The 19,097-nt window shown below is 41.4% G+C and overlaps 2 protein-coding genes across 3 annotated transcripts; one reads left to right on the forward strand and one right to left on the reverse strand.

Annotated features, from left to right (window-relative positions):
- Positions 1-165: 165 nt before the first annotated feature.
- BLOC1S2 (biogenesis of lysosomal organelles complex-1, subunit 2) lies at positions 166-3,548 on the forward strand. 2 transcript variants are annotated; one of them, XM_010293833.1, is made up of 5 exons: positions 166-189; positions 600-716; positions 1,569-1,688; positions 2,186-2,290; positions 2,875-3,548. In XM_010293833.1, exons 2-5 carry the CDS (start codon positions 674-676, stop codon positions 2,904-2,906), a joined length of 300 nt encoding a protein of 99 aa, XP_010292135.1. In that variant the 5' UTR covers positions 166-189; positions 600-673; the 3' UTR covers positions 2,907-3,548. The 2 variants fall into 2 exon arrangements, with proteins under 2 accessions (XP_010292135.1, XP_010292136.1); XM_010293834.1 differs by lacking the exon at positions 166-189 and having other exon boundaries at positions 614-716; positions 2,878-2,906.
- A 6,288-nt stretch (positions 3,549-9,836) lies between these two features.
- Positions 9,837-17,650, reverse strand: LOC104626024 (cytochrome P450 2H1-like). The gene is given in 9 exon segments (XM_010293835.1): positions 9,837-10,128; positions 10,619-10,760; positions 11,217-11,404; positions 11,719-11,860; positions 12,296-12,472; positions 12,884-13,044; positions 14,856-15,005; positions 15,875-16,037; positions 17,474-17,650. Coding segments are annotated over 9 exon segments (1,482 nt in total). The 3' UTR covers positions 9,837-9,946.
- Between the last annotated feature and the right edge of the window lie 1,447 nt (positions 17,651-19,097).

The following is a 19,097-nucleotide window of genomic DNA, read 5'->3' on the forward strand; positions in this document are numbered from 1 at the left end:
CGGCCGGCGGGGCCGCGGGCCTCGGGGCAGCCTTTGTGTTCAAGCCGGCAAAAGCTGCTGACAAAGGAGAGAGCAGCCCGTCGGGCTGAGGAGGAGGTGCCGACCTGCTCCTGCCAAGAGCAGTATAAGGACAGGTGGTGGTAGAAATGGGTTTCAAGAAAAAAAAGCGGCGATTATCGCTTTCCATAGGTGGGGATCTGTTGTAGCCCTTCGTGAAACGGGCTGGGGGGGGCTGCTCTTCTCTTCTGAATCGGTGACTAGAAATATACGTCAGTAGCGTTGTGCACAAAGTCACTCAAAAGTTCTCTCCAAATTCCTTTCCTGTCGTCTAAGCAGAGGACGGGGCTGATATTTGCAAGTGCGGTCAGGCCAGGTACCTGTCCCTTAAATGCTCCCTAAAGTATTATTTTGAAATAATCTTGATGCTACTTCAAGGAAACTGGCTAGGTTTGTTACCCCCTAGTATAAAGTAGACAACTTGCATGGAAAGTAGGTGTAGTCAATTAGAAGAGGAAGAAGTTGGGCCCATTTAATCTTTATGGTATGTTTCTGTACCTGTTAACTTTCCCCTAACTCTGTAATGTCTGTACCCTGACTAGAGGATCCTGCTGTTGAAACAGCAGAGGAAGCTAAGGAACCAGCAGAGGCAGACATCAATGAACTCTGTAAAGACATGTTCAACAAAATGGCCACTTATTTAACAGGTGAACTGACAGGTAAGGCACTGCAATACTGACCTGGAAGTAAGTTTTTGTTTCTTTTAATTTCCTTTTAAAGAAATCTGTTGTGTAGTTTGTTTAAACTATAACTATTTAGATCATATCTAGCAAGACTGGCAGTTCAAGTCTGGCACTTGAGATTAGTCATATTAATGAAGTCCCAGAACAGCACAAATATTTTTTCAAAGAAATTCAGTATGATATCAGCAACTTACCCTTAAAAAAAAATTCTTTTTAGTCTTGCAGAAGCTTGTACGTGGAAAAACAAAGAAACAAAAGGTGTCTAGGTTAAGAAGGACTAGAAGAGAAGCACAATTAAGAGTGGAATATATGTGGCTGTTTTGTTTCTGAGTGAGAGTAAGGATCATACACGTGTTCCAACATTCATGCTTTAGAATAAACTGGTATGCAACATTAACTGGAGCAAAGTAAACTGCTCAACAAGTTAGTGGATTCCATTGGCTCTAATTTTGAAAGCATTCCACAGTACTACTGATTTGCATGGACTTGAAGGGTGTATGGTACAGATTACCAGTCTGGATTTGTGCTATTGGTTTTGTGAACATAAGTGTTCAACTGACAGAATAAGAGTAGAAATGTGAGGAATTAGTCAATTTTTCTCAAAAAAAAAAAAAAATTTGCAAGTGAATAAGTATTCATCTGTCCAGCTGATTTTTACAATACACAAAATGTCATCTCTCTTTTATAGCATTATACTAATACCTGTATTACCATCTAAACTATTCTTTGCTACATTTGGCTATTGGTTTGAAATCTCTTGCCCTCTTGAAGAGTCTGCACTGCAGACTGCATCAATGTTTAATTAAAATAAACTCTGTTCTTTTTAAGCCACCAGTGAAGACTACAAACTCTTGGAAAATATGAACAAGCTGACTAGCTTGAAGTACCTAGAAATGAAAGATATTGCTATAAACATCAGTAGAAATCTGAAGGATTTAAATCAAAAATGTAAGTAAACCAAATAAAGTAGGGGCATAATGAATGGTACACTTGTTTGGGAAATAGAGCATCTAAGAGTTAGGTAGTTCACACTCCATTAGGTGCTGAAGGAAAAAAACCTCACTGAAATAGACATGCTTCTATACAGTGTCAATCTTGTATATTTCTTTACAGCTATAGACTAGGTAGACTAGCATAAGAGAAAACACAGATGAATTTATGTCTTGTTTTACCCCAAATTTTGGATCTGAGAGGAAATAACACTTCTTTTGATTCATGTTTTAGTGTTACTTGTATTAAGTGTAGCCAGTACTCTTAAACATTCCATACTTTCCTGGGACATGGCTATCAGTATCACTTCTGGATTTTGGGGCAGGGGCAGGAAGGAACTTTTAAATTGTTCTATCTGAAGAATATAATGAGAAATTCTTGTGTTTCAAGTGTGAACTGTTTCTTGGAAATTAATTACTGAGAACTAACAAATATGATTTGTCTGCTTTTTTAAGATGCAGCTCTTCAGCCATATCTGGAACAAATTAACCTAATTGAAGAACAGGTTGCAGCTCTGGAGCAGGCAGCTTATAAATTGGATGCATATTCCAAAAAACTTGGTAATTATTGTCCTTTACTGTTACTACCTGGCAGCATAGTCCCTTGCAAGGGGATGTAAAAAGACAAGGTAGATTCCTCCTCTATTTAACAAATCTGAGCTGCAGAGTTGCCTATGCTGCTTTTGAGCAACAAAGATTGTATGTTAAGTGGTAAGCACTGGGAAAAGATTAATATAACAAGTTATATGGAGGTGGGTGGACTAGGACAGGTGTTATTGTACTACAGCTTATTAGTGAGGCTTGATTTCTCTTTTACAACATGCACTGACCCAAATTTTAAAGGCAGATGCTTAATCCTGCAAATAGAGGGATTCATAAAGGTCCACCAGGCACCCAAGTCCCTTTTGCCTAAATGAGTATTAGTTGTCTGACTTAAACACCTGGTTCTTAAAAATTTTATTGTACTATTGTATTTGCCTAAATGCTTTAGTAAAAAATGACCCTGAGTGGTAAATTAACCACTGTAAATTAACTTGTAGTTACAAGTTAATTCAATATCTTGAATTTTAAGATATATAGCAGCTTACAGGATTCAGAGCTTTTATCTATCCAGTCCTAAAATACTGTTATTTTTCCTTCTGCAGAAGCCAAGTACAAAAAACTGGAGAAACGGTGAAATTACAACAGTCTTTAAGTTGGAGTTGGGCTATGAGTCAGGCTGATTTCTGTTTAAGTTGCACAACAGCAATTCTGTATGTTGACAAGAATTTGGTTACAACTAACATCCAGACTGGTAACTTTTTCTATCTATTGAATACAGTAGGCTGTATTCAGGCTTAAGTCTCAATAATATTTTCCTCTTTTCAAGAGGTTCTGTCGCCTCAGTTGTTCTGCAGTGAAAATTAGAAGCCTGTCCCTAATGCATATGTTGGTATTGGCTATCTGTGTATGTCCTATGTCCATAAATACTCCACCTAGGAAAAGCCCTCCATAAACTACAAAGACATGTTCCCTTAGTAGCAGCAGGACCTAAACTTCATTTTTTCCTTCGTTTTGCTCTGCACTGAGAAGATACACGGGCTTTTGGAGTTATGAGCATGGTATTGAAAACACTTTGCTTTGGTATCCACCTTTTATCTGTTTGAAATAGAGAGACTAATTATTATAAATTTACAATAAAACAACTTGCTGCATTTGTCTCTCTGGAATCTCAAATTCCTGTTGGAAAGATTGTCAGTTGTCGTCTTATCTTTTCAAAGGGTCTGTTAATAAAGACAAACTCCTTGCAGCTACTGTAAATCATAGAATAGAACATGTTCTAAACTTTGCATCAAGTATTTCTGCAGTTATATTCTTCGACTGTCTGGACCTCAGGTGAAATTGCAAGAAGTATTGCTTTATCACATGCTCAGTTAATGTAGCAGATCCTTTCTCTACTTTTACCAGTGGATTTTGATCCTAGTAGTTTTTGAAGAGGCATATCCAGCACAAAAAGCTTCTTCTCTGCCAGATTAACAGTGTTGCTAATTTAGCAGAGCCCTTCTTACTGAACAGGTACTCCAACTTCAATTTTTTTTTTTTCTGTACCTATTGACCCTGACTAGTTCAAGCTGGCTTTTGAATGAGTTGCTGTCGAGGATAGTACAATTGCTGATGTAGGAAAGAAGTAGTTCAAACTTCCTACAGGTTGTTTATAAGAATGACTAGTTAGATGCCAATGTGGTAAACATCATAATGCTGTCAGTCAGTGTACATAGTCAAGATGGACACTTTTCCCTCTGCTATTTAAAAGCGGTGAAGCAGATGACCTTTGAGAGCCTTCACCATCACTTTAAAAATCCTGGCTTTAACAGGGTTAGGAACAGGGTTAAATCTCTCCGAGGTATCCAGCCATTTGCATCCGTATTGCTTTTATCCATAGTTAGGTCACTGATGACTTTTCTACTTGTGAAAGCAAGTTAGACTTCGTAGTATTGTTATCAAAGCAACATCCTCCAACACCACAGGAAGAGGTACCAACAGATAAGTTATCATTTCTGTGTTGGAGGAAATTACACCATGTAGAACAGCAGTCTGTTTTATAATCTGACAGATCATCATCTCCTCAGGATTCATGGTGTGTTCACAGTTCTGCTGGACAAGAGGATCTAGCCAGCCAGATCTGAAATCTTCGTGCCTAGAGACTGGCATTTGAATGACAGCCTGAACAGTGGCCTGCTTGATCTTGGACGCTGGGAATTGGTACCACAAGGTGATAAGACAATCTAAAAGTCCTGTTTCTCCAGTGTTTCATGCATGTGTGAATTATACAAGAGCTAGAGGTGATTCAGACAGACTCACTAGTGTTTTTGATAGTACAATTCTTCCTCTTTGCCATTGTGGAGGAGAATCACAGATGTTTGTCTGCTGATGTAAAAGCCTGAGGGTGCTGCTCAGAGCTCCTCTGTTCCTTGGAAGAATGAGGATTTTCATTACAGTGGGTAGTGCTTGCACGTGGCTGGGAGCTTAGTCCCTGATCCCCTGTAGGTCCTCTCCCTGGCCCCTACCCATCTCTAAGAACAGAAAAGTTCCTGATTCATATCATGTTGAAAAAGCTTCTGGATAGGTGGACATCATCTAGAGCTGACCAGCCACTGAAATGCTTACCAGGGCAGGTTCTAGGATTGAAACAAGACCACTGATCTTCCAGACTAGTGATATCTCATTCCCAGCTCTTTCTGGGAATATGGTGCTAGAGGCACAGAGCGGATGCTGGCACCCAAAGGGCTTGTTCTTCATTGCAGGGATGCAGCTGGCCCTGCACTCTGGCTTGGTGTAGAGGCCAAGATGAAGGGGTGACAGAGTTGTATCCTAAGGAATTTCATTGGAGAGTTGGCAATATGCTGTCTAGAGAATTGTGGTCATCTCCATGTGATAAAAATAATATCAAGCCCTAAGCGCCAGTGACCTGTCCTATTGCATGTCAGCAAGTCAAGTAAGTTCTGCTCGTGGCTGATAACCTGCAAATCAAGTATTGAACACAGGATGGAACGTGGCCTGGACACACTGATAATGTAGTTCCAAGACCACTCCCTTATGGACCATATACTCAGACCCCCAGTGGGCGACAGACTCCACAGATCCAAGCTGGGTATGGAACTGGATGTATGGCAGCCCTGCTCTGTCTTAAGATGAGTCCCAGTTACTGCCCCTCCCCCTCCCCTCTTCTTAATACATACTGTCCACATTGCAGCTGGGATGCCAAAACTCATAGTTCCATAGCAAGAAGGATTCACTGTCACTGGGATACTAACAGCAGCCTTGCTGTGTAAATTGTTGAAGTGGCCAAGGAGAACAGCATGACTCTCCTCTCTGTTTTGTATTTATATCCTCTAGCACTTCCAACTGCCTCAGACCCAGTAGGGCACGTTTTAGTCTTGAGACCATGGGGAGGCATAATAGTGAAGATGTTTCAGGGCTGCTAGTCTCTCTTAAAAGAAAAGAGGAGATGGTTATGTACCTGACCCTTCTTAAGCGTGATTTAATGTACCAAGCTCATCCTGTGGCAGCAAGACTTTCTTTCCATAATGTGTGCCTGGATCACGCTGTGTTGCCAAAGGCAGCTATGGACGTGACAGCAGCCTAGTAGGAAGTTTTCCTAACATGGGAGTTAGAGGTAAGTATTGTCAGTGTTCGGGCAGAAAGGGTTGCACTCAAGGGTAGGCTAGTGCTAGCTAAGCAAGAACACATTCTCAGGGGCATGAGGGCTAGAGTTTTTCTTCTGCTCAGCAGAGAACTGGGAATTTGTGATTAAGCAGCTTGTGACTGTGCAAAACACCACTCTGGAGTACACACATACTAGCTGTAAGCACTAGCCAGCATTTTCCAGGTCTCCAAAGACATGTCTGAGAGCAGAGGATGCTGTCTGTGTCACAACTAAAATTGGAATGGTGGCCTCTAAGACAGCATCTATGCAGCTGTTAACAGGTATAGCTCTTCACCCCTCAAGGCCAAGGGGATCAAGGGGACTGAGTGACAGTGGACAGGTAAATATGGTCACATGAAAGTAAAACCATTGTATCCCATTTCCTCTCTACATACCTCACCCAGAGAATGCTCAGTCTGCATGGAGCTTCCTGGCCTGCCCCATCTCACCTCTTCATAGTCAGAGGCCCGGTGTCTGGTTTGTATTTTATAGCAAGGCAAAGAGCAGGCTCAAGAATAGGTTTATACTCCAGTGACACTCCTACTTGGATCTGGTTTTGTAGAACTGCTTGTCTTAGCCATGTCTTGTTTTAATCACATGTGCATTTGATGGTTGCTTTGATGAAGAGATCCACTCACCACATGCAACACAGCGTTCTGTTGGAAGGTCTAGGAATCTGTGATGTGGGCGTAGAAAATTTCAGAGAAAAATAATACGGCATTTCCTTGCTCATTGTCTTTCCGTGACGGGATTGCGGGAGGGCCGCATGGGGGCGATGTGTCCGCAGAGAAGGCTGCTACAAGATAAGCAAGTAAAGGCAAAGTAAGGACCAAATCTTGTTCCTGTTGAAAAAGTTGCTTTTCTACCTGTAGAAAATGCTATGCTGTTTTAAAAAAAATACAAAAATTAAAACCTCCAGGAACTTTGAAGATGGAAATCCATCTAGCCATGGATCCAATAGCATGATAATCATAAGTGTGTATAATGGCCTGAAGATAAATATATTGTTGTATTTGCAGCATCCCATCAGAGGACAAACATAAGCAACAGTAATACTCTGAAGACAAGCATGCTGTGAAAGTATGACAGGGTTTGTTAATGCAAGGTTTGTTAATGATTAATGTTTGTCCCTGCTTTCTGATATTATGGTAGAACAAGGTTGACCTTAAAAAACGTCACAAAGACTTAAAAATCAAAGCAGTTCATCCAAGTTTGCTGGCAGCGAGTGCTTTTTAACCCAGAGGAATATATTTAACCCAGAGGAAAATGAGAGCAGTTATTGGTTACTTTTGCGCTTGTTGCTTTTACTGTAGGCTTCATAAAGTGAGCCTTCCAGGATGCAGCTTCAGTCCTTCTTGATCCCACATCCCTGTTCGACTTTGCAATGGAACCCCTGGGAGCCACAATCATTTTCTTGCTGGTTTGCATTGCTGCCTCCTTGTCTGTTCAGTGTGGAGAAATATGTCTGAAACGGGGAAGCTGCCTCCTGGGCCATTTCCTTTGCCCCTCATAGGAAACGTGCTGCAGCTGAAGAATAACTTGCCTGAGGCAAGTGGATGTAACTTAAAAGCTGTGTTCTTTTTTGGTAACTTGTTTCATCTCAGTAAGAAGTATGGTTCACAATATGTTTGGGCTCAGTACGTGCAGTGGTGTTGTATGGACCTTATGTTGTGAAATAAGCTCTGATTGATTGACAAATGTGTAGAGTTCAGTGGAAAAGGATTTATGCCACTCTCCCAAAAGTTCTCCAGAGAAACAGGTACTTCTCTGCAAGATTCTCCCTAGGTAGAGGTTTTCTTTGGGGAGGATATGACTAAGACAGAAGTGGAAAGAGCTGATGTTTCATTTAGTATAGGAGCAAAGCCTGGCAGAATCTGGAGAGACCTTTGGCTCGCTGGTGTTAAATGATCCTAGTGTCTTGCAGTTGTAGGTGGTAGCTGTTGAACCTTTTAAAGTCTGGGTTATGACCTGGAGAGCAGGTGGCTGTGGTGGTATCCTCACACAGGTTTCTGCATTAGTAACTGGGTATGTCATCCCAGTGGGACAAGATAGCCAGGACTACTTTTCACTGGGGGCCATTGCCCTCCCTCTCTCCCTCAATTACCAAAGAGTTGGACTAGAAACAAAGGAAGTTCAGGCAAGCTGCCATAAAGAAACCAGGCATCATTCTAACATGATAACAAGTTAAAGAATTTTACTTAAAAGGACTGCATAGGGAGTAGTTAAAGAGAGCAATGCAATACAGACACAGTATTGGAAATCCATGCAATAAAATAGTATGAACTAAACACACTGCTAAAGCAAGTTAACCCAGAGGAATTGTGATCAGTTACTGGTTATCATTGCACTACCTTTTGTACCACAGGCAACACAAAGTCAGACTTCCAGGACACAGCTTTAACCTTCCTCTACTCTCAAAGCTCATTGAGTGTCATGGTGGATTCTCTGGGAGCTAAAGCTGTTTTCGTGTTGATTTGCATTGGGTGCCTCCTTGTATTTTCAGCATGGAGGAAGATGTCTGGAACAGGGAGGCTATCCCTGGACCATTTGCGTTGCCTGTTTTAGTCATGTAATAACTGAAGAGGAAGTATGGAGTGCTTTCTTCTTTTTATCTGATGAGAAGACTTGTAATAGTTGAACTTCTTTGGTGTATAGTGATAAACTAGATGATATTTTCATATATATATATCTTTCATTCATATTTCAATGATTCTGTGATATTTGGGGCTTTGGCCTTTGCCATGCCATTCTAGCAACTTATGGTATATCTAGCTGATTAGTGCTTTCAAAGGAAAGAAGTTGTGCCTGTTTCACAGAAACAGTTAATGCTGCTGTCATAATATTAAGGTTGCTGCCTTTTTTCACATAGCACAGATTCAGCTCTCTGTCTTCACTGTATACATTGCAGGGAATGTGATGAAGTTAGGAAATGCCAGTCCTATATCCGTACATGTATGCTTGGCAACTCATGTAAACTCTTTTATCTTTTTTTGCCTGATTGTAACATTGCTATAGTGATCTTTACATGCTGCATAAAGTAATGGGAAGATGCAAGCTGCCATTCATCTAGTAAATGGCACTGGGGTGATCCCAGTATTATTTAGTTTGTCCTCTTTTGCCACAATGGACAGCTATGTAACCGCAGCTGGGGTTCTGGTAGGTCTTGTAGAGTCAGTCCAGCCTTCTCCCACATTGTTACTGAGAATGGAAGTTTTATAGGCCATTGGCCAGCTCAGTCTTCAAGCCATAATACATTTCATATAAATGAGTGAAATGAAAGAGTCGGATACATATAAAACTTGGAAGACATTTGGGAGTATAAGCTTTGTGGAGGCAGGTTTTTCACTAAAAGATGTTCTTCTGTGTTCTCAGAAAGACAACAATTCAGTGTAGTACTTCTTTATTTTGCAATATAAATTGTAATTTCACAAACCTTCATTATAACCACACAGGAGAGGACCCATCTGCCCAGTCATCGATAAACAGGAGACAATATGTTTTGGGGCGAGAATACAGTAGATGATCATCTTGTAACAGAAAAAACCCCACTGTTTTATGCTTACCTTTACAAATAGGTCATAAACAAACTGAAAATACAGAGGAGAGAGGTACCTCAAGCAGAGTCTGTGGAAACCCTGAAGCAGAAGCGTCTGTTCCTGCTGTGCTGAGAGGATCAAGTGATAGAGACAGCAGCGGCAGGGCTCTCAGAGCACTAGTCCACACATCCTGACATGTCAAGGACGTCAGGAGCCAGATAGCAACCTGAGCTAGGTGAGGTAGGTGCAGAGGAGAGCCTGTATAATTCTGCACAGGGAGCTGTCTCCTTCCCTATGCAATTGCTTGCTCTGTCTCTGTATAGAGCTGGCTGTGGCGATTATAAAAGCACCACACAATCTTCTTTTCTAAGTATATTTCTCTCCATAAAGCACCTAGCAAATGACCTGAATGTTTCTGTCTCAACAGATTGGGAAATGACTGTTATTCAACCAGAGCTTTTATGAGTTTGGGAACTGGCAACTGTCTTCACTTGGCTAACGTGGAAGAAAAGAGACCTCATAAGGTCGGGGCATATTTGCCAGAGTGCTGACTAATGGGGAAATGTCAATGGCCTTGTGATCCACAACAGGCTTCAAAGTAAAGTTCTGCAGGATGGCTGTTAAAAATACGAATATCTCTATCCGGGCCAGACCTTCTCCTGCACAGATGCGTTTTCCTGCAAGTAAAAAATAATAAAAAGTGAGGTGACAGTGGAGTGTTTTGCTGGTAACTTATTTTAACCACTGTTCCATGAAAATTCAGGCATCTGAGAACAGACAGGCAGCGCTGCATGGGGAAGCAAATGAATTAAACTGGGGGTTAAGTGCCTAGAACAATAAGAGCGCTCAGTGGGCAAAGGCAGTTTGAAGACTTTGGCTTCTTATGTTCTGCTGCTGTTTGATGATAAGTTTGGAGAGAGGGAAGTTGCATGACTAAGTCCCACTTCATGCATCTCTTTTCATAGAATGTATTGGAGGAGCTTCTGTGATTGCCAGAAGAGGAAGTCAACTGAAACTCTAGTACAGGGGTTACAGCTGCCCAGAAGTGACTCCAGCAGATCACCAGACATCACTGTACAGACCATGGTGACTGAGCCACTGAAGATTTTTCTTCAGAGAGGTTCTAGGAGAGGATAGTTTGGGATCTGAAATAGAGAGAGGTCTTACCTGCAGAAAATGGCATGAAGTAGTCACTCTTTTTAAAGGTACCATTTGCATTCAGGAAATGTCCTGGGTCAAATTTTTCTGGATTTGGAAATTCCTTGTTATCATGTAGGACAGAAGTCAGCATAGGGAATATCATAGTGTCCTGAATTAACAGAGAGGAGAAGAAAGTTGAAATGGAGACATGCAAAAGCAAGTGGCATTGAGAAGTTCCCAGAGCTGAATAAAAGGGTAGTCAAAGTTTAACCAGTTTAAAATGAGCATTTAATGAATAAAAATGTGTGCCATTGGTATGGCAAAGTTGTTTTTCTAATGGATTTCAATGGTGAGTCTGATCAGAGTATTTAATTTGATTGCTTACATTTATGTGGAAAAAATAGAAAGTTCTATCTCCCTCTTCACCTAAAGGGTGAAAAGTCTTTTTTTTTTTTTCCAAATACAAGGGGTTAGACTCAATAACTTCCAGAATCCCCTTTCTAATAAAATTATTCCAATTCTATATCACATTTCAATGTTTTTGAAAATAAAATAAAATACAATTAATAAAACACATCAATGTTTTAAAGAGGTTATGACCTTTCTCAGATACAGTGGAACAGACCTTTGGGATAAAATACTCTCTGAACTTGGTGTCTTTGATCACGGTATGTGGGACATTAAGTGGAAGGAAATCAATGAATCTCTGGATTTCATGGACCACAGCATCTGTGTAGGGCATCTGGCTCCGATCTGCCATGCAGGGGCTTCGGTCTCGGCCAATCACACAGTCAATCTCCTTTTGAATTTTCTCTGTTAGGAAATAAGTAAGTGTTGAATGGATAAGTCCCCCATCTGTTTGCCTAAGCCTCTCCCTGTATTTACAGCAAAACTTACAGCAAAACACTATTCCTTAGTGCACCAGGAATATATGAACGTACTTAGTACTAATATCTCTTTCCTGTGAATAGAACTAATAGAACTAAGACTAATACACATTTCCACACTGCAAATACATGTTTCCTTAGTCGGGGGACTATTGCTACATGTGGTAGTGACATGAATTGTCCAAATTAATCCCATGATCTATTAAACAGTTTTAAATTATTTATTTCCTTTTCTATTACCTACTATCTCTGGGTATTTCTGGAGGATCAGAAGTCCATGTCTCAGTGTGATGCTGGTGGTCCCTGTTCCTGCAAGGAACAAGTCGAGTGTGGTTCTGCTTAAGGTCTCAGTGGTGAATTCTGAGTGACCATTCCCTTTCTCCTGGAGGAAGATTTAGCAGAATGTTTTGAATGACAAAGCTAAGCAGCTTGTTTAAAAAGGAAAGTCTTGTACCTGTAAATATGTTTTTAAACACATCTACTGTCCTTTCAAAAATATGAGACTCACTCTCCAGAACACCAGCATTTATGGTACTTTTACTAAATAATATTATGAACCTTTTTTAACATGGGAGAAGCATTGAATTACATCAACCACATTGGTCTTCAGCTTTCCTAACTTTGGCTAGAGCTGTTAATTTTGTGTTTAAAAATCCTTGGTAAGGAAATGGAGAGGATAGAATGAAGTTGATCTGCCAAGAAAATCAAGTTCCTCTCTGTATTTGCAAAAGGCCAGTGCCCTGCTACAAATGAAAAGAAGTTTGGATTCAAGCAGAGGTTTTCTTATAATCCAATGAATCTCTCACTCTTTCATTACCTGTTCCATTTTGTTAAGAAAAGCGTCAATAAAATCACGAGGACAAGTGGGGTCCAGGGTTTTCTGATGTTCAGCTATGATTTCTAAAGTGAATTGATCAACTTTTTCAGTATTTTTAATCATTTTTTGATGAGGCCCAGGTAAATACTCCATGACAGTTGGGAAGAAATTGTATAGCTGTAAAAATACAATGATGGAAAAGCACATTCTGATTAATTTGGATACAATAAAATGTTCCCCTAACTGTAACTATGAAAATGGGGCAATTAAACTGTTTTGGAACAGTAGGTCTTTATTATTAAATTGTATTTTAAAATTCAGTGCCTTTTACTTTATGGTTTCGCTATATTCAAGTATAGACTTCACATGAGCAACTTTTGCAATTCTATCCTCCTTTGAACATACAATAACAATTCCATAAGGTAAGAAAAAACAACAGGAATTGGTTATTTAACTGCCTTTTTGGCTTTCAAAAAATTTCTCTAAATTTAGGAAAATCCACTCCAATTAAAAATTAATGACACAGATAAATATTCATTAATACAATATTATAATAATTAAAAATCTATTAAATAAAACTGTACATACATGTGTTTGTACGGAGTTCTGGAGCTTGTTGTTTTCCTCTAGCAGCTCAATTAAAGTTAGAAATTTCTTGTCCTCATAGTCAAACCGATCCCCAAAGACGATGGAGCAGATGATGTTGGAAACAGCGTGGACTAGGAATTTGCCAGGGTTGAAGGGTCGCTCTGCAACAAAAAAACCCCAGTATCTTGCTTTCAGTATTTCAGGCATCATTCCCTCCTTTCCCTCCTTTGACACTAGAGGGAAGTTTTGCATCCTGTTGAGACCCAGCGTTTTGCAGTCCTTTGAAAGGATGGTGAAGGGCTTATCCAATTTAGTCTTCTCTACTCGCAGTGAACTAATTTCCCTGTTTGAATGGTTTAAGTACCTCTTTTGTCCTGTTCTCAGTAGAACACTGGTCTGAGTGGCTTGATTCCTCTTCAGCTGGTATATGCCTGTTTGCCTTATAGATTGTTTATTAGAAATGGCCTAAATATTCCCACCAAAACCCAATGAAACCATAAGGACTTTGCCTGAGCCATGTCTTTAGGTTATTGCATCCTGTTTATGAACTCTATTAGTGTAACTTCAGTTGTAGAACCCTATCCTAGGGGTTCAAATGCCTGTGATTGAAGTCTAGTTTTGATAGCACAGACGCATAAGCTTCTAAGAGGAGAATTACAGTGTGAGAAAAAAGTGACATTAGACCCAAGAAAGAAAGGAAAGGCATAATTGCAGACAGTGATAGGATTGCATCTGCAATCATAATTGCAGACACTCAATAGGGTGCAAGGTTTCAAGAGGAGGAACAATGTGAAAAGGTGTAAAATCCCAAAAGAAAAACAAGGAGTCAGAAAATAGCAGCCTTGAGGATCAGCCTATTCCAAGGAGCAATGGCACCAACGTTTCTCTGCCTGACTGATGACTCCCTGGCCATTGAAGACTCAGCAGACGTCTCATCAGAGGTGGTGAGTATATTAATGCTGAGCCTAGTAGATAACTAGTCCTAGCTATTTGTTATTTGCATTAAGAGTGAATAATGGCCTTATACGTTTCAGATATGTATCTTGCTTGCAAAGCCTTTTAGTACACATTAAAAGATGCCATAACAAGGTGAGCTGGAGACGGAGTCTTGCAGTAGGGCATAAGAAATACAGTATTACCATGCTAGTGAAAGGATAAGAGCAGTGCAGGTGAGAGTGTTTTCTCTGATTTGTAGCAGGGAAGAATTTTCTAATAGCGCATGGGAAATAGTGATGCTTCAGCATCCTTTTAGATCCATCTTCCTTTTCCGCCTTGCAGAATAAGCACACATTGAAGGCTGGCAGTGGAAAGGAAACCTGTGGTCCAGGCTGGTACTATGCCACTCTCAGGGGAAGTACTTAGAAGCAACATTGTCTTACATACTACCAGAAAATGCATATATAGGTTGAAACCAATATATTGGTTACCTTATTTCCTGCCCTCAAAAGCAGCTTATAGTCTCTGTTCCCATTGCACACCTGCAGCAGTACTGGGAGGGTATTGTCTAGTGTTCAGATGAAGTGGACCCAACCCCAAATATCTGTAAGTGAGCTCTCTGGTTACCCACTTCTTCAAGATCCGTTTACTTAGAGCTGCAGAAGACAAGGCAAGGAAGTGCATGTTGCTTGGTTACCTGGCAGTGCTCAGCCTGTCTCCGTGGCTGAATTCCACCAAACCCTTGGCTTTGGGGCCACACCATTCCCTTTGCCACTTCCCTTCTTGTTCCTCAAACAGAACAGGTTAAAGGATGTTTTCCAATGCCAGTCTCCTACATTTATCCCTCCATACCGTCCAAGTGCCTTTGACTGACCCACTCCCAGCAGTGGTAACTTTGCCTGTTGGAGAAGGCAGCAGAAACAGCAGCCACATGCCCACTTCTAGGGTCGTAGATTTGGTGAAGCAGCCCTACGCCTCTCATTGTTTCATTGCAGATATGCAGAGTGTTCCAACAGGCACAAAGTCCATGTCCTACCATGAGTGTTCCTGATCCTCTCCACCAGAAAATGAGCTTCCTCCTGGATTCACTCCTCGATGCTCTTCTTCCCCATGCCAAAATCCCGCAGGGTGGTGAGTGCAAATCGTCGGAGCTGCTTCCAGGTCTCCCCATTGCTGGTCACAATGCCTGACACAGGAAGGAAAAATAGACCACCATGAGAAAACAGATTTTCTTCCCCTGAATGGGAGCTACTCAGCAAGTACTCAACATGCAAAGACGCCTTTCCATGGAGTTATACTGCAATTGCTATATGCCCAAAAACGTAACTTCTCTGCAATTCTGGAGGTGACAAATCTGATCCATCTGTCACAGCACTTTGCGTAAAACTGAGTTTATTCCCCAAATAAGAAAAACTATATTAGGATGTAAATAAGAAGGTAACACTGGTACTGAATTGATCTTGGCCACAAGCACATGGCCTTTGCACTGACAGAACTGCTCAAATGTTCTGCTGTGCACCTTCACACAGCGTATCATTATTGTCAATACCATTGATACTGTACTATAGTACCATGGAATAGGTACTACTTACCCAGATAAATGCCGTACTGGGAACTGCCCTGGTGAATAAGCTCGGGGCCTAATCTTGAATGTGGCCCTTACTGGGACAGCCTATATTATCTTGTCTTTTTTGTGCTGTGGACTTTCCTTTTGCTGGTTCCTTAGCTGTATGCATATTGTCAGTATTTTCAGAAATGGGAGAATGAATGTAAGGTCTTAGAGGCACATTTAATAAAGAAAAATTTTAGCCAGAATTTGAAGCATGCTGAAAATAGGCACTCAGTGAAGCCAACCTGAGGCCTTAAATAGTTCTCTAGGGGTCCAGTTTACTCAAGGGTCCAAGTAATGAGTCAGGCTTTTAGTCTTTTATTGCTAATTTGTATGCATGAAAGTAGTAGATGAAATCCACTATTCCTTCCTCCACTGCCCTCTCAGCTGTGTTCCTGAAGCACTGAAAGCATCGGCTTTGTATGCTAGCATTACCAGGGACTTACCTGTGCCTTGGAAGAGTTTTTTAAGCAGTGGTAGATTGCCTCTTCCGCTGAAGTCATCTGCCTGATCAATCAGCGCTTCTTTCACAACATCGTAGCCATACAGCACCACAATCTTTTGTGGGCCTAAATATATTGTGAAGACAGGACCATACTTCTCACTGAGCTGTAGCAAAGAGGAACACAAAGAACAACATGTCTGAATGTTAATCATCTGGAAAGAAGTTTGCAGCGAAGGGATGTGAGGGGTGATGTGCCATTGTACCAGCATCGCTGAGACATGGCATTGATTAGCAACAGTGCAGAGATCTTTCAACTACGAAGGATAACCATGGGAAGAGGGAATTGTACAAGAAATAGGGGATATGAACGGAAATGGTGAGGTGTCAAGTCCAAATCCCAGAAAAGACAATAGTTCTTCACAGGGCTAGCAAAACAGTCTGGAATGCCCTTCTACATGGCGCAGTGGATAAGTTTACACAGGCTCAAAAAGTAATTATATACACTTATGGGAGCAAGTGCCTAAAGGGTTTTTGAGCACAAACACACCACAGTTGTCTCTCAAATATCCTGGGCCACAGACCTCTGGAAATTGGGTGAGTATATCAGTGGGAGGGTCACTGCATCCTTGCATTAATCATGTACTCTTTCCCAGATATCTGCTTTTGGCTACAGTTGCAGAAAGATTCTTGGACTATTTGGTCCGACCTGGAACACTTCTTATCATGCTCACTTTTTAAGAGCAAATTAGATATAGTCCCAGTTTTTTTATGGTGGGAAACTGAATCACCTAGAGCTCTGAAACAAAGCAGAATGTCTGAGGGTGCTCATGATTGTCAACGATCACAAGTACCAAGGCAAAAAGGAGTTCATATAGGTATGTGTGCATCTGACAATACACACGGTGATGTCAGCCATCACCACAATTTTGCTCTGAAGAACCCAGGGACGCCCGCCCTTCCCATCCATCTGCCACCATCCCCTCACAACGCCCTAAGGAACAGGCACTCCAGCTGAACTCCCTCCACCTATCCCCTCCCAGGTCTTGCAAAACACAGGTTTTGTTTGACAGGTGGGTGATGTCAGCCAGGGGAGGGAATGGACAACACAATTCACCTCTAAATTTTTTTGCTTCAACCCCTTCACTTGCTATTTCTGCTCCCAGGAGACTCTACCTACCTGCTAGGCAGCAGAGGCAGCAAAATAGAGCAGTGTCCTCACCAAGAAAGGGCCAGGCTATGTTGCCAGCATGGTGAGGAGTTGGGCACAGGAGAAGTATAACGAATATTGCAGGAACAGCAGTGCCTTGATTGCAAATCCACTGCAAATTGCAGTACTGCCATGAGGTCAGCATAGGACTCATCATTAGTATGGTTATTGCAAATATATGGACTTAGACCTGCAATATATAGACTTAGATATGTAGACTATTGCAATATATAGGCTTCAGAAGCATGTATTTCTGGGAAACCTTTTGTTTCTGTTTGAGCCTGATATTTGGTCAATGCAAATTAAGCTTGTGTATTAAGCTGAAACAGTCTGGACTGGACTTCATTTTATATGCAATGGGGACAACATAGGAAAGAAGGAGACATCCCTTACCTTCTTCAGGCTTTCAGGCAAGTTCCATGGGTTCAGCTGGAGTATGTTTCCAACAATGGGGAGTGTGATGGGACCAGGAGGCTGCTTCTCTTTTTGCGATATGCTTCGCCATGTGGCAAAAAGAAGGCATGAGATGCAGACCAGCAAGAAAATAGTTGTCATTCCCAGGAAGTCCATGGTGGGCTGAGGAAAAGAAGTCAAGTGTCAGAAGAGCCTGACGTTGGACCTGTAAATCCATGCTTATTTATATGCTGTGATATCAAAGCACATGGATGAAATTAGCCAATAGCGCATTCCTATTCCTGCGGAAATATGAGATTACTTATTAATCTGCTCAAGATAAGAATAAGCAAACTAGGGATGAACTCCTTATTTGCATACTGATTTTCTATCTCTCCAGCTTGTGTTCCTTTGGGTAATCATTCATGTAGGACTAAATAAATCATGTTCTAATGCTGTCAAATAAACTCAAAATGCAGAAATATTTGGAGCCTTAATGCTAGTTATATGCTTAAACTCTTGCTGTTTGCCCTCACGCATAGATTGTCATCTGCCAGCCCCACTAGTGTCTGAGCACAGTGGAGGGAGGTGTTGTGGCTGAAAAAGGGCATCATTCCAAGTTCTTCCTAGGCATTTCGCCTCCATTTCTGGAATGAAATTATGCAATTGTACCCAAGTCACACATGCAGATTGGAATACACTATATTTGTCCTAATCTGATATTTTAACTGGACAAACCATCCTGTCTACAACATTTGCATGGTCATAGGTTCAGCAACCTGCAGTCTCCTTTCTGATGTTTCTAGAAAATAATTGAAGGTCCACAGAAGGTGTGAAGATCCATGAAAGGTAAGGGCAAAACCTTTGACCCAGTGAAGCCCCAGTAGGGAAACAAATAAACAAGGGAAGAGGACATGGGGTGTAGAGAATGGAAGCTGATAAGAACTGCAGCTTAAGGAAGGGAATGGGAACATTACTGGTATAAAAAAACCAATTAGTTTCATCACTGAGGGAAATCTCTGTGTCTCTGACACAGAAAGAGACATGAAATTGCTCTTAAACTCACTCTGAGAATCAGTGCCAAAGGATATTATTTTCATGTTTATCTCCGATTAACAAGGGTCAGATATTTCCTACCTATGAAACTGGTGCTCCAAGACAATGCAGTGGATAATACTGGCAAGAAAAATGGAGTAGGTCAAATGGAGTTGCTCTGTAGCAAAACTTCCGTGGACAGCTCTGTTTGAAACAGCTTGCTTTTTTTTTTTTTTCTTCTTCCCCACTCTGTTGTTGAGAAGCTTTGTGTTTTACAGCCCCAGGTCCCCAGCAGGGGTGAGAAGTCTCCGTTTCTATGCTCCCTGGGTAGGTCTTGCCCTACAGAAGAGCCCTACTCCATCAGCCCATAGGCTCTGGTCACACTCTGACCACTCTCCCACTCTTCGCCTCAGACACCCGGGTCTCTGTGCAGCACCTATTGATAGTGGGTGAGCGTTAAATGAGTGTCAGTGTCCTCTGGCAGTGCCTATTTCTCTCCACACACCTAGAGAGGGAGCTCATCTAGACTTTCAGAAAACTAATGTCAGATGAGACAGATCCCATCCAGACGAACGACCATGTTAGGGAC

The sequence above is a fragment of the Phaethon lepturus genome, unplaced genomic scaffold (assembly GCF_000687285.1).
Source record: "Phaethon lepturus isolate BGI_N335 unplaced genomic scaffold, ASM68728v1 scaffold2799, whole genome shotgun sequence".
Lineage (NCBI taxonomy): Eukaryota > Metazoa > Chordata > Aves > Phaethontiformes > Phaethontidae > Phaethon > Phaethon lepturus.

Coding starts and splice junctions, on each gene's coding strand:
- BLOC1S2 (XM_010293833.1), top strand. CDS start 674: ATGTTCAACAAAATGGCCACTTATTTAACAGGTGAACTGACAG. Junction 717..1,568: donor TTTAACAGGTGAACTGACAG/GTAAGGCACTGC, acceptor GTTCTTTTTAAG/CCACCAGTGAAGACTACAAA. Junction 2,291..2,874: donor TGCATATTCCAAAAAACTTG/GTAATTATTGTC, acceptor TTCCTTCTGCAG/AAGCCAAGTACAAAAAACTG.